Raw genomic sequence first — 13,603 nt, 5'->3', positions numbered from 1 at the left:
CAAGACCCTGATTTTCCTCTCCAGCAGAGAGGGCACGGAGGGAAAGAAGCACATCTCATAGGAATGAGACCTTAACTTGTTGAATTTAACCCTAACTCCAGGCAGATAATAGTTCCACAGTAAATTGATTGTAGGATGCCCAGCATGGGACCACAGAGAAAACCACCTTGCACAGCCTGTGTTGAGAGCGTCCCTTCTGAGACTGTAGAGGAAAGTATCTTTTTATCAGAATAAATGGAGAAAGTATCTTTTTATCAGTATATATAAACAGAGAAAGTATCTTTTTATCGGAATAAACAGAAAAAGTATCTTTTTATCAGAATATACAAACAGCGAAGGCCTGAAGACTTTCCTCAGGCTTGTGACACATCAATCAAAAGGGGCTTTGAAGACACACGTGTTTCTAACGTATTTCTAACATTCAGATAGCTGCTGTGTTCTATGGCCTAGAGAATCTTGCACGGGAGCCAAAGTCCTGCAGGCAGATCAAGAGAGAGAAGAATGTACCTTTCCTTGTAAACTAGGAGAAGGGTGGGAATGCCTTGCCTACCAAGCCCTTGATTTTTTGAGGAAGATTAGTATTATGAAAGAGAACACTGATTACCACGCCCAGACATGTCTTAAAAGGTACTGGGTTCCCTACAGGAGACAAGGGCTCAGCCTGGCAACTGCTTGTTAGACCACCTGGCTTTTACAATAGCCAACGTTCTGTCCATGTTGTTTATGTTTGTTTCTTTACTTAACCATATCTTCAACATGATATTCGTTTGCAGATTCTAGTTGATAATTCCGTTGCATGAAAATGCCATGAGTGTTTAGCCTAGGTTCTAATTGGTGGGAATGTAAGTTGTTTTCAGATGTCCCTGTAACTAGCAATCACGTGGCAAGGACTTTGATACACCCTTTGGTGCACATGTGAGAGAATGTGTGGTGATTAAAATCTTAGCGGTGCGGCTGCTAGGTCAGAGCAATGGCAGCTGCAATCCTGCAATGTTATGGATTGCATAGGAAGGGTCCCGCACAAGCTCACATGCTGACTGCTTAGTCCCTACATAGTCCTATTTGGGGAGGAGATGGGGCCTCTCTGGAGGAAGGTCACTGCATGTGCCCTTGATACCTATGTCTTGCTCAGAGTCCTTCCCCTTCCCTGCCACTGCTTCCTGTCTTCTGTGATGTCAAGAAGCCTTTCTACCACACCTTGCCACTACCATAGAGTTCTGCCCAAGTGCCGGGGGCCGAGCGAGAGACAACATGGCAGAATACCCCCTTCCCTTTACGGTGCTTTGGGGGCAAGATCTTGCTATCTACCCAGGCTTGCTTCAAATTCATTAAGTAGACCAGCCTGGCCTTGAACTTGCTGCAATCCCATCTCTGCCTCCCAAGCCTGGGCGATCAGAAAATTGGTACCAGGAATGGGGGTACTGCTGCATCCACCTGAAAATGTCATTGTTACCCTTTGGGACTGGTTTAGGAGAGGCATTTAGGTTTGGAGAAGCAGGCTAGTAAGACTAGGATTCAGTCAGCAATGCACAGCGGGTGATTCTGACGACCACAGAGGACCACAGTGCGGATAAAAAGCATGGGCAATCCAGATGGCTCACAGCTTTTAAGGTAGAAGCGAGGGTTCTATTAGGAATTGGATTGTAAGCCGTCCGCATTCTGTCTGACAAATATTTTGCCTATACTTTTGTGTTCTGAGACGGAGGCTGAATTTAAAAGTCACGGTCTAATTAATTTGGTGGAGGAAATGTCCAGAGAGCATACGTACTATTCAGCTCCGTGGCATAGATAATGCTGAACGATTTTATCCAGGTTGATAGTGAGAACTAGGAACCCAAAGAAGCAGAAAGATTCGAAAATGTGCCGTTTGGCCAGAAAGAGAATGAATAGAAACCTGTGGCCAGGGAGGATGTGGTTGTGGAGGAGAACAGGGATATCCCAAAGCCACCATAAAAACAAGAGCAAGCAGAAGCCACACACTTTTCCCTGAGACAATAGGAAATCACCTTGAGCTACCTCAAAACTGTTCTGCCCTACCCCACACACCCAGTTTTATCTGAAAGCTGTTTTCAGAAGAGAGCTAAGGCGTTCTCTCAAGTTTTGGGTTACGGCTTCACAGATGGTAGTGCCCTACTGTCCTCTGTAAAGATCATACCTATTTACCTTCCCAGCGCCATGAAGGAGACGCCCGCTCCCTTCACTCTGGCCAACACAGCCATCATCTTTGCCAAGAGGAAGGGTAGAACTCCACCTCTCATTGTAGTTGTGATTTGCACTCCTCTCTGCACACATTCTACACCCCACCATCTTTGTTTACAGTCTCCTGTGGTTCCTTTTCCTGGCAATAGGCTGTGTATGCCTTTTGTCCTTTTTCTGGTGTCTTAGTCTTTTTCTTGAATTGTACTTGCATTTACTAGGGAGATTATCTGCTTGTTTTAAAAATATTATGAATACTTTCCTTCAGCCTGTCATTCTCTTGAATTTTGTCTTTGGTTTTGTGTGTGTGTGTGTGTGTGTGTGTGTGTGTTGTGTAGAGATTCTTAATTTTCCAATACTCAAATTCATCCAATCACTTTTTTTTTATAGCTTATGAACGTTGTGTCACACTTGGAAAAAATTAATTCTGATATTATTCCTTTTAATTTTTCCATTACCCTCCCCCCATTATTTAAAAATTCTTGTTTCATCTGAAAATTACTTTGATGTGTATCAAAGACAGTGCTGTCCATCAGAACGTAAGAGGAGTCTAACTTTGCAGCCGCCCTGATTTCCCAAGGTCATGTACTAATGTATGCCTTTCTCTCCTGATAGAAAATTCTCCTTTAGAACATGTAGTCCCCATAAGAACAACAATACCAACCAACCAGAGCTCCCAGGGACTACATCACCATCCAAAGAGTACACATGGACAGACCCATGGCTCCAGCTGCATATGTAGCAGAGGATGGCCTTGTTGGGTACCAGTGGGAGGAGAAGCCTTTGGTCCTGCCAAGGCTTGATGCCCCAGTGTAGGGGAATGTCAGGGTGGGGAGGTGAGGAGGGGTGGGTAGGTGGGGGAACACCCTCATAGAAGCAGGGGGAGGGGGAGGGGATAGAGGGTTTATGGATGGGAAACCAGGGAAGCGGTTAACATTTGAAATATAAATTAAAAGAATATTCAAATTTTTTTAAAAAAAGAACACTCTTCAAAGTAGAATTCCCCCGTTAATATCAACACCAACTCATGTTTAGAAATGAGTTGTCTTCCTGTTATCTTTCTGGCTCTTCTGTGCGGGGTGACAAGTGGAGACACGTGCATGCCACAGCGCCACTATGGAGGTTAGATGATACCTTTCAGGCCTCACCCTCTATGCAGCTGAGGCAAGGCGTCTCTTGGTTGCATACTCCAGGCTCACTAGTCCATGAAGTGGTGAATGATTTCCCTGTTTCTGCAACCCTTCCACATTGGAGTGCTGGGATTACAGATGCTAAAATGTATGTGTGTGCATCTGGGTGTTCATGTGGATGCAAGTATGTGTGTGTATTTGTGTAGGTTGATGTCATTATGCACGTGAAGGCAGGTACAAGATAGAACGAGTCCTGTCATTAGACGAGAAGGAAAGATGGGCGGGAGAAAAGCTTTAGAGAGGCAGAGGAGGCCAGAGAAGGAGGAGGGAGCTGGGAGAACTTGGCAGTGGATGTTAAGATTCCTCTCTGCACATATTACAGGTTGTTATGACTATTCTTAAGGGATGGATGTGTCTGTACACATTTTGCGTTGTCTGGATGGGCAAATTATATCTTCTCAATTGGATCAGAGGTTATTGGGTGATGTGTTCTTTCATGTGGCGACTTAATTGACTTCAAGAGAGTGTATGGTGGAGGGACGCGCTGGGCCCGCCATGGAATTGGGGTGTGTATGCCTGGCATGGTGGAAACCAGCCAAGAGAGCTGTGAGTGAGGGCAAGGCGGCCTGACAGGGTGCTGTGTTGGAATGGCTCATGGACAGCGGGTCAGAAAGTAGATGGGGGCAGCGTGGAGCAGCTGAGATAAATTAGCGCTAGTTCCAATGACCTGCCGGAGCCAGAACTAGCATACACCAGGGTACATGTGGGAACCGGTTCTGCCGCTTTTTTATTTTTTTATTTTATTTATTTTCTTTCTTTCTTTTTTTCGGAGCTGGAGACCGAACCCAGGGCCTTGCCCTTGCTAGGCAAGCGCTCTACCACTGAGCTAAATCCCCAACCCTATTTCATTTATTTTATTTTTTTATATATATATTTTTTTTTTACCGCAACATATCTGCATCTGTGGGTATCCAGAAGGCAGAGAACAACCATGGATGTTGCTTTCAGGAGCAATCTACCTCACTTTTTGAGATTGGGTCTCACTGGCCTTGAGCTCAACAAGGCTGGGCTGAATAGCCAATGATCCCAGAGATCCAGCTCCACTTCCCCATACTGAGAGCTCTACTGGGAGCTCCATGGTCTGACTTTTTTATGTGGTTCCCGGATTCAAACGCAGACCCTTATGTTTACACTCTCTCATTAATGCATGTTTTGTTCACAGCCGCAACACCGAATCACTCTGCTGCTCAAATCCTAGATTTTATCATTGAAATGCTTCAAGTATTATGCCCTTCATAATAACATATATCTATTATTATTATTATTATTATTATTATTATTATTATTATTATTATTATATTGGCTTGTGTTTTCAGTGCTAAAATAAAAGTTAAATATACATCACAGCTCCATTCCATTTGGATACAGCTCCACGTTTTCAAATGTGAGAGACCTCTAAGCGGCAAGTGTCCCAGGGCTCTCTTGAGAACAGCAAGAGCTGTGGGTGTGGTCTCTGCCCGCTAGCCCCCAGGCTGGTAAATGTTAACCCACACTTGACTCACATCACAATTTCCTTCCGTGTCTGCTCCAGCATCATGTACTGGGTCCACTCCTGGGTACTCTCATATGTCTTTGACTGATCCACAATCTTCTGGAACATTGTCCTTTTCCTGAAAGGCACACCAGTTTGGGAAAGAGGTCAAGTACAATGAGGCAGCAAGCCGCTCAGTGGTGGCGCATGCCTTTAATGCCAGCACTTGGGAGGCAGAGGCAGGCAGATCTCTGAGTTCGAGGCCAGCCTGGTCTACAGAGTGAATGCCAGTACAACAGGGCTACACAGAGAAACTCTGACTTGACTGCCCCTCAGTTTCGTTGGGGGAAGTTATTAAACTCACATAGTTAGCCTTGAAGTAGAGACTAGGTTCTAGACTAGGTGTCACTGATCCATGTGCTTAGGAAATCTGTTTCCTTCTCAGATGGGTGTAAGAGCATCTATCTACCTTACAAGGGCGAAGCTCAGTAGGAACTACAGCATTTGCCACTACAGCCACTGCTACTGTTAAAGTGAGGAGAAACACCCACTTGAAATACAGGGCAAGGTCCGTGGCGATGATCGCAATGTCCATCATGTGGATCGCATGCTCGTGCTGCCGGCGATTCAGGTTCTGAAAGATATTCAGGCTCTAAAGAGAAGAGTTAGACAACGTTTGAGAAATGGTGCAGGTAGTAAGGTCACTCTTCTCCCGGTGGCCAGCCAACGGCAAGAAGGCTGCCTGCAAGATGGGTGTCGCCCTACCTCATCTCTCAGCAATGTTTTGCCAAACTCCAAATGATGCCTTTCCAGGATGGAGGACCCATGAAGCTTGGCCAGGGGGTTCTGTGATCTAAACGAGAGACAGACAGATAGAGAGACAGAATAAATGTGAATATCTACATAGAATAGGCAAGATGGAGATTAAAGGCATTCTAATCCAGTCCTGCCATCTCCTAGTTCTGTAGGCAGATGCCAAAGGGGAAGGAGCAAGAAGGATCTTGCACAAAATAAAAATGGAGCAATAGAAGATGAGGAGCGCATGTCAAATAGCCTAACTTTGTCTTCGCCTTTCTTCACAAGCGATCAAGAGCCCCTTCTGGGTCATGGACCTTTTAGATATCGGTCCCCTGGACACACACACACACACACACACACACACACACACACACACACACACACAAAGTAGACCATGTTTTGAACATAACTGAGTTTTAGGGGAAGTCACTGAATTCCCATGAGAAAGAAATGTTTGTTGTTTGTTTGTTTAATTCGGTAAATATTTGCTGAACACTTACAATGCTGTGCTGAGCACTCAGGCTAAGTGTAAAACCTAACGTGATGTTTGGAGCAGCCTAGGAAGGGAGAGGATATGGGGAGGCAGGAATTCCAGTGCTCAGAATGTCCTACATGTCCTGGGCCTGAGTGGAATCTCGGTGTTCTCGTGTAACATGAATGAGCTGTGTAGGTTTTTTTGTGCGTCACTTTGACACAAGCCAGGGTCAGTTGGGAAGGGGGAACCTCAACTGAGAAAAATGGCTCTATCAGATTGGCCTGCAGGCAAGTCTATGGGGGCCTTTTCTTGATTACTGATTAATGCGGGAGGGTCCAGCCACTGGGCACAGCGCCACCTGTAGGCAGGAGGTCTTGGGAGCTATAAGAAAGGTTCCTGCCTTGAAGTTCCTGTCTTGCCTTCCCTCAATGATGTACTATAGCTCTTTTCTCCTCCACGTTGCTTTTGGTCATGGTGTATCTCATGGCACCAGAAACCTAATTATGACACTGAGGTAATATATGTGCTCTACCAAGCTCAAAGTCTATCTTAAGACAGTGCCTCAGAGGTCAACTGGAATATAAATTGGGTTATAGGGTGCAGGCTGTCTTGGTTTTTTTAATGCAGCTCATCACCCCACACCAGAGGCATCACAAATGCAAGGTGAATGAGTGAACGTTTATAATTCTAACATGTTGGCTCAAATTAGTTCCATACATAAGACAGAGCAAGGAGAGGGGAAGAGCATGATATTATTACAGTAACAAACCATCACTGTCTTAGAGGTGTAAAACAGTAAAGTGTGCCTTCTTTTAGTTCTGGAGTGCAGAAAGCTAATGTGAGTCCCAGAGCGCCCTCCTTCTTAGACCCTGGAGCAGAGTCTGTCTCTGTCCCTTTCCTCTTCCAGAGTCCACTCCCATCTCTTGCTGGTAGGCCCTTCTAACATTTTCAAAGACAGCAGATAGAATTTTATCTTTTCCTAGCTTCTCCCTCCTCACCAGGACCCTTGGGACTGCAGGAGCCCTGCACACCATCCTGGTTCATATCCCACGCTTCTGGACTCAATCCCAACTGAAAAGTCCTCTTCTTAGCATCAGTCAACATTCCTGGGCTCCTGGATTTGGGATGTGGACATCTTTGGGAAATTGTCAGTTCTTTTACTACAGGACTGGGCCTAGACCCTAAGAGCAAGTGGAGGCTCGGGACAGTGGGGGCCTTCTCTGATAAGTCAGTCCTGGGATATTACAGACCTGAGTAATGGGCTGGTGGACAGAGGAGAGGAAGGTAGAGGAGTGGGGATGGGGGTGGGATAGAGGAGTGGGGCCAGTGGGGCCTGACTCACTTCATCTGGTAGAGGTTGTTCGTGCCTCTGTGGTCAATGTCATGACAGAAGGCTGCAGTGACCATGGCCAAGGCCTCCAAATCAGTGAAGTATCGCTTCAGCTTTCCTGTCTGGAAGGATATCAGAGGTCTAAGCCACCACCATTTAATGAGGTAGAAGCAAAGCAAAAAGACAGGTGGACAGGGCAAGACTGGGGCCCACACATGTAAGTCTGCTTGCTTATTTTAGTCTTTACACAGTATCTCATGCATCCCAGGCTTGTCTAGAATTCATTTTTAAAAGTTTCTTCCTCTCTTTTCTCTTCTCTCTCTCTCTCTCTCTCTCTCCTCCTCTCTCTCTCTCTCTCTCTCTCTCTCTCTCTCTCTCTTATTGTGTGCATGTGTATTCATGTGCGCACATGCTCTTGCACACTTGTGTACATGTATGAGCCATAATTCATACATGGAGGTCAAAGGACAATTTTGGGATCTTATCAAAACACCACATACACACACACACACACACACACACACACACACACACACACACACACACCATATACACACACTGCACACATATACACACACCACACTGCATATACACACACACCACACATATACCACACACAGATACAGGCACACACACACACACACACACACACACACACACACACAATGGGGAGGGAGAACAAAGGAGAGAGGAGGGAAGGAGATAGAAAGGAAAGGAAAAGAAATGAAGAAAGGCCAAATTTAAGCTAGCTGTCATTGTCACTTTCTGGTGGCCTGCCAGGACTCCTGCTTCCAAGCCCTAGTGCTTAGGCATTACAAGGCCTGAGGGAAATGCAGACAAGGAACCCAACCCCGGCAGGGAGCTGTGGCATGTCCTATCTGGAGATACACTTTCGATGAGATATTTATGAGTCAAAAATATTGACACAAACATAACCAAGGCCATCCAAAGACATTGTTGCAATGTTTGCCACAGTAAAAGATTAAAAAAACAGCCTTCATATGTTCTTTCCCAACAGTACAGTGTTGGGAAAGAAATGTAGTTACAGTCAGCCCTCTGTATTAATGGGCTCCATATCTATGAATCTAACCAGTTGTGGATCCAAAAGATATTTTTAAATTGTCTTCTAGGGGACTGAGGATGTGGCTCAGTAGAGCACTTGCCTAGCATATACGAAGCCCTAGGTCCCACCCCAGTACTGTATAAGCCAAGAATGGTGTCATACCCGTCTAATCCCAGCCCTTAGGAGGTGAAAGCAAGAGAATCAAAAGCTTAACGTCATCATGACCTACATAGAGAGTTCAAGGCCAACTTGGGCTGCATGATCCTGTTTTTAAAAAAAATATGCTTATGCCAACATTTTCTTGTTGGTATTCTCTAAGTAATGCAGCAGAATACCTGTATAGTGTTTCCATTACACTAGACATCTTTTTTTTTTTTTTTCTTTTTTTCGGAGCTGAGGACCGAACCCAGGGCCTTGCGCTTGCTAGGCAAGAGCTCTACCACTGAGCTAAATCCCCAACCCCCTTACACTAGACATCTTAAGGAATCTAGATGTTATTTAAAGTATCCAGAAGGAGCCTGGTGTGGTGGTGCATGCCTGTACTCCCAGTACTTGGGAGGCTAAACCAGGACAATCAAGGCACCGAGATCAAGCTGAGCTACATACCAAGACCTGGTCTCAAACAAGAATATATAGGAGGCATAGGTTACATACAAATACTCTGCTGTTTTATATTAGAAACGTGACCGTTCACAAATTTGGTTTTAGGAAGTGTTCTATAACATCTCTCCCCGTAGGTATGAGTTTGGGCTACACTACTTTGGCTGGCTCCTGGTGGATCTCAGGCACGCACAGGAGCTATCTGGATTTGAAAGCAGAAGACACACACACATTAGCTTATTTTTGAAATGCCTTGGGAGTTCTAAGCCTCCCAAGGCTAGCATGCTTTTCCCTCTGGTACTCCTGGCTGAACACCTAAATCTACTTTTAACTTTGCTGCCCTATCCCTTCTGTGAGGCTCATTGGCCTTTGCTGCCCAAGATGCTTCTGGGCAGCCCTTCGGGGAACTCTTTCCTTTTACTCCTATGTTTCAGATGATCTTCCCTCTGCAGCTCTAAATCCGATCAGTCTCCCTCCCCCCCCAACCCTACCCCCAATCATGGGGATTCTGCATCTCCTCTTCTCTCCTGTGTCCTAGCCCACACAACTCTACGGGTCTGCCCGTCTCCCTTTTTCCAACCATTGCTGCTGGCATCTTTATTGATCAATCAAAAACCTATTGGGGACAAGGACATGCATTTAGCATTTGGACATGCAGATTCCTGATTAAATCAAAGCATTAGAAGTAATCTCCAATACCCCTCCCACCCACGGTTGCAAAGGAAAACTGTTTTGTGCAGTGATAAAATTATAAGAGGATGGACCTTGTAGACACTGTGCTAACTGAAAAAAAGCGAGGCACAAAAGGACAAATACTTCATGATTCCAATTGCAGCAGTATCTAGAGTATTCAAGCTTACACAGAGAGAAGATACAGTGGGGTTGCCTAGGAGCTAGGAGAAATGGGCATTATTGTTTAAAGAATACAGAGCTACTGCTTGAGAAGGCGAACATTCTAGAGATGATTGTGGCAAAGACAGCACAGCATTGTGAGTGTATTTAATGCCACTGGATTATACAACTAAAAAGTGACTTTGGTGGTCAGTTTTGTGTCTTATATAGTAGGAAATGTGTTTTATGTGTGTATGAGTTTATACAATAAGAGAATCTTGGGGCTGCAGAGATGGCTCAGCAGTTAAAAACACTGGCTGCTCTTCCACAAGACCTGGGTTCAATTCCCAGCACCCGTGTGATCTGAAACTCCATCCCCAAGGGATCCGATGCCCTCTTCTGGTCCCTTTGGATACTACACATATAAGGTACACTTGGATCCATGCAGTCAAAACACTTGTCCACAGGAAATAATAGATTTTTTTTTTAAAAAAACTGATTGTCATATGTAATGGAAGAACATAAAAATATATGCTAGAAATATTATAGATTGTTTCATTGATTTAAAATATAAATGGCATGTATGTTCTCTCTGTAAAATTTAGTAAGATTTGTATGCTTTTCTATTCTTGGACTTTTTTGTTGTTTGTGTTTTGAGAGAGTCTTGCTAGGTGGCGAGGATAACCTGCTCTGGCCTCCTGAGTGCTGTGATCTCATGCTTACTCGCCATGCCCAGCTTATTCACGGACCTTTTTTTTAATGCTTGTGGTACTTCTGCAATTGTGGAGAGTTTTGGGGGGATCTGAGAGGCCAGGACTAAAGAAATAAGCTCAAGGTGGGAGTCTGACTTTGGGCCAGGACTCAGGACTCAGGCTTAAACGAAGAATGTTTGCATTTTGAGTTATAGTTTGCAAAACTCAGAGGAGGCTTAGCTGTGGCACGTGTGGCAGTCCCTTTGTCTTGGTCATCCTGATTAGCCCTTAGAAAGGTATTTACAGGATTTTGTTTATTACCTTGCTTGTTCCTTGACCCAGAACTGACCTTATTATTTTACATGTACTTAAAATGGTATAAAAATTAAACCCTCTTCGGCCTCAGAACTGACTGGAGTCATGCTACAGTGTTGTCTAATTCTCCTTTTTCTTTTTAATCCTTGCTCATGCTCTGGAGAACCTGTTGACCGAGTTGAATTGGTCATGCAATTCTTTCTTTTTCTAAATCAGTGCTAAAAATTGAACCTCCTAAGAAAGTCCTCTAACGCTCAGTCACAGTTCCCAGACAGAACTCTGCAATCCTTAAAAGTCAATAAATAAAAGTGGCCATGCCGTGGCTGCCAGGTGGGCCAGTCTCCCCCACCCCACAGCACTCCGTACCATCAGCAAGGAGAACATGGTCTGCCCCACGTTGAAGCCATGCCGCCAATTGTGGTAAGTGATCCTCCGGTAGCCTTTGCTTAGCGAATACATGAAGCGCACCAGGGCCTGGGAACACACACGTCAGTGAGGCAGCATGTACCTGCCCAGGGTGGCTAAACCCTCCCTCAGGAGACCCAGGGTCCTCCAACCCCATCACTGACCCAGATAGTGTCCACACAGATGCAGAAGCACTGGGAAAGTACTATACTGTTTGACACTAAGAAAGCAGGTGTTAGAGCCAAGGAGACCATAGCTGCCCACATCCTCCACAGGTTGAGCTTCAGCAGTGATTTCTAAACATGCCAGGGGTGCAACTGTCCTGAGAAAAAGGACAGTTTAATCCCATGGTTCTCCAGCTGGAGTGTACTTCAGAATCACTGGAGATTCTTATACTGTCAGAGTCCTTAGAGCTGGTAACACACTGATGTATCTGAGTCTGTGGGGTGTGTGGGGTGTGTGGGGTGTGTTGCGTAAAGCGTATTGCCAGTCTGACAGTGTCTTGAGTTGTACTGATGTAATCTCAGGCAGCACTTTGAAAGCCACTACTTTAATCAAAGTCTAGGAGGTTTTGAGCACCATCCTCCTTCCCACGCTGTCTCCCACTGAGTACCTTTGAAAGGAATCCTGCAGTGAAGGATCCTGTTTCCAGGAACTTAACTGATATCTCCCATCCACGTGAGAGCTTCAGGGTCAGTCCAGAAGAACAGTGCCTTCTCTACCAGAGGACTCAGACAGGCCCTAAGCACAAACTCTGAATCCCAAGTGCAGAGCACACAGTCTTTCCACACGTTCTACGGACCAGGCTGCTCTTTTAAAACCAAGGAGGGAGGGACGGCAATGATCTGGGTATAGTATCTCCCACCTGGAGTCCCAGGACCCAAAAGCCACAAGTTCAAGGCCAGGCTGCACTGCAAGATGAGCTCTGCACTGGATGATGCTGCAGAGGGAGGGAAGGGGAGCAGCCCTGGGCCTCACCTCTTGCGGGATGTGGAACTTGTCCACCACTCTGAGCTCATAGTACATCTGTATGCCGCACTTCACCAGCTCCAGTTCCGTAAGGGGCAGGTCACTGAAGTGAAACTTGTTGATTTCATATTTCTCGGCATCTGGAAGTTCTTCTTGCTGCACCGGAGTGAAGTCCAGTCATTAAGGAGCATGAGGTGCTCCTGCACCCCTCCCCCAGGTCTGCCAAGGAGAGCCAAGGAGGGTGAAGGGATGCTTGAGCCCTACTGCCCCAGGGTCAGGCTGCTTACCAGGATCTCAGCCAGCTCCTCCTCCTCGCATTCCCACGGCTCTTTGCCATACACCTCTCTGGTTTTCTGCCATGCCCCAAAACAGCAGAGAAAACGCAATAGGTTATTACCTCAAGAAGCCAAGGAGCCCTCCACCCCCCCCCCACTTTTGCTTTGGTCTCTCCTCCAGCAGAAGTGCCCACTTTGAGGCCGCTGTTCAGTTCTGGAGCTGTGGAAACCTACATTCAAATTCAGGTTGTCACTGTCCAGCTCTTCTATTAAATGGGGTTCAAAACCTGTAATGTGGTGTGTGTGTGTGTGTGTGTGTGTGTGTGTGTGTGTGTGTGTGTGTGTGTGTGGTGTGTGTGTGGTGTGTGTATGGTATGTGTGTGGTGTGTGTGTGTGTGAGTGGTGTGGTGTGTGTGTGTGGTATGTGTGGTGTGTGTATGTGTGGTGTGTGTGTGAAGTATGTGTATGTGTGGTGTGTGGTGTGTGTGTGTGGTGTGTGTGTGTGTGTGTGAGTGGTGTGGTGTGTGTGTGTGTGGTGTGTGTGTGGTGTGTGTGGTGTGTGTGGTGTGTGTGAGTGGTGTGGTGTGTGTGTATGTAGTATGTGTGGTGTGTGTGTGTGTGTGTGTGAAGTGTGTGGTGTGTGTGTGGTGTGGTGTGTGTGTGTGTGTGTGTGTGTAGTGTGTGTATGGTATGTGTGTGGTGTGTGTGTGTGTGTGTGTGTGTGTGTGTGTGTGTGTGTGTGTAGTGTGTTGGGGATGGAACCCAGGCCTTGCTGCATAGTAGGTAAACACTTTAGGAAGCACTACACCCTCAGGATTTTGTCTTTTGAGACAGGGACCCACTGGGCAGTCCAGGCTGGCTCAGATTTGCTGACCTGCAGCAATGTATCCTCCAACCTCAGTTTCTGGGGTGTTGGGATTCTGGGCATGCCCCACCACGCCTGGTAGCTCCGCAGTGTTGAGACTGTGGGTGTACTCCACCATGCCTGGTTCT

General features: G+C 46.0%; 1 protein-coding gene across 1 annotated transcript in view; it reads right to left on the bottom strand.

Moving 5' to 3' along the window:
* Pde6a (phosphodiesterase 6A) overlaps nucleotides 1-13,603 on the bottom strand; it is a 77,100-nt gene that overhangs the window by 18,742 nt on the left and 44,755 nt on the right. The window contains 7 exon segments of the mRNA NM_001107386.2: nucleotides 4,889-4,996; nucleotides 5,409-5,509; nucleotides 5,623-5,710; nucleotides 7,473-7,582; nucleotides 11,328-11,435; nucleotides 12,345-12,491; nucleotides 12,623-12,688. Coding sequence (NP_001100856.1) covers nucleotides 4,889-4,996; nucleotides 5,409-5,509; nucleotides 5,623-5,710; nucleotides 7,473-7,582; nucleotides 11,328-11,435; nucleotides 12,345-12,491; nucleotides 12,623-12,688 — 728 coding nt within the window.

This window comes from Rattus norvegicus, chromosome 18, assembly GCF_021556685.1.
Source record: "Rattus norvegicus strain SHRSP/BbbUtx chromosome 18, alternate assembly SHRSP_T2T, whole genome shotgun sequence".
NCBI classification, from domain to species: domain Eukaryota; kingdom Metazoa; phylum Chordata; class Mammalia; order Rodentia; family Muridae; genus Rattus; species Rattus norvegicus.
The sequence above is the reverse complement of the archived record's forward strand: the minus strand, read 5'-3'. Positions and strand labels throughout refer to the sequence as shown.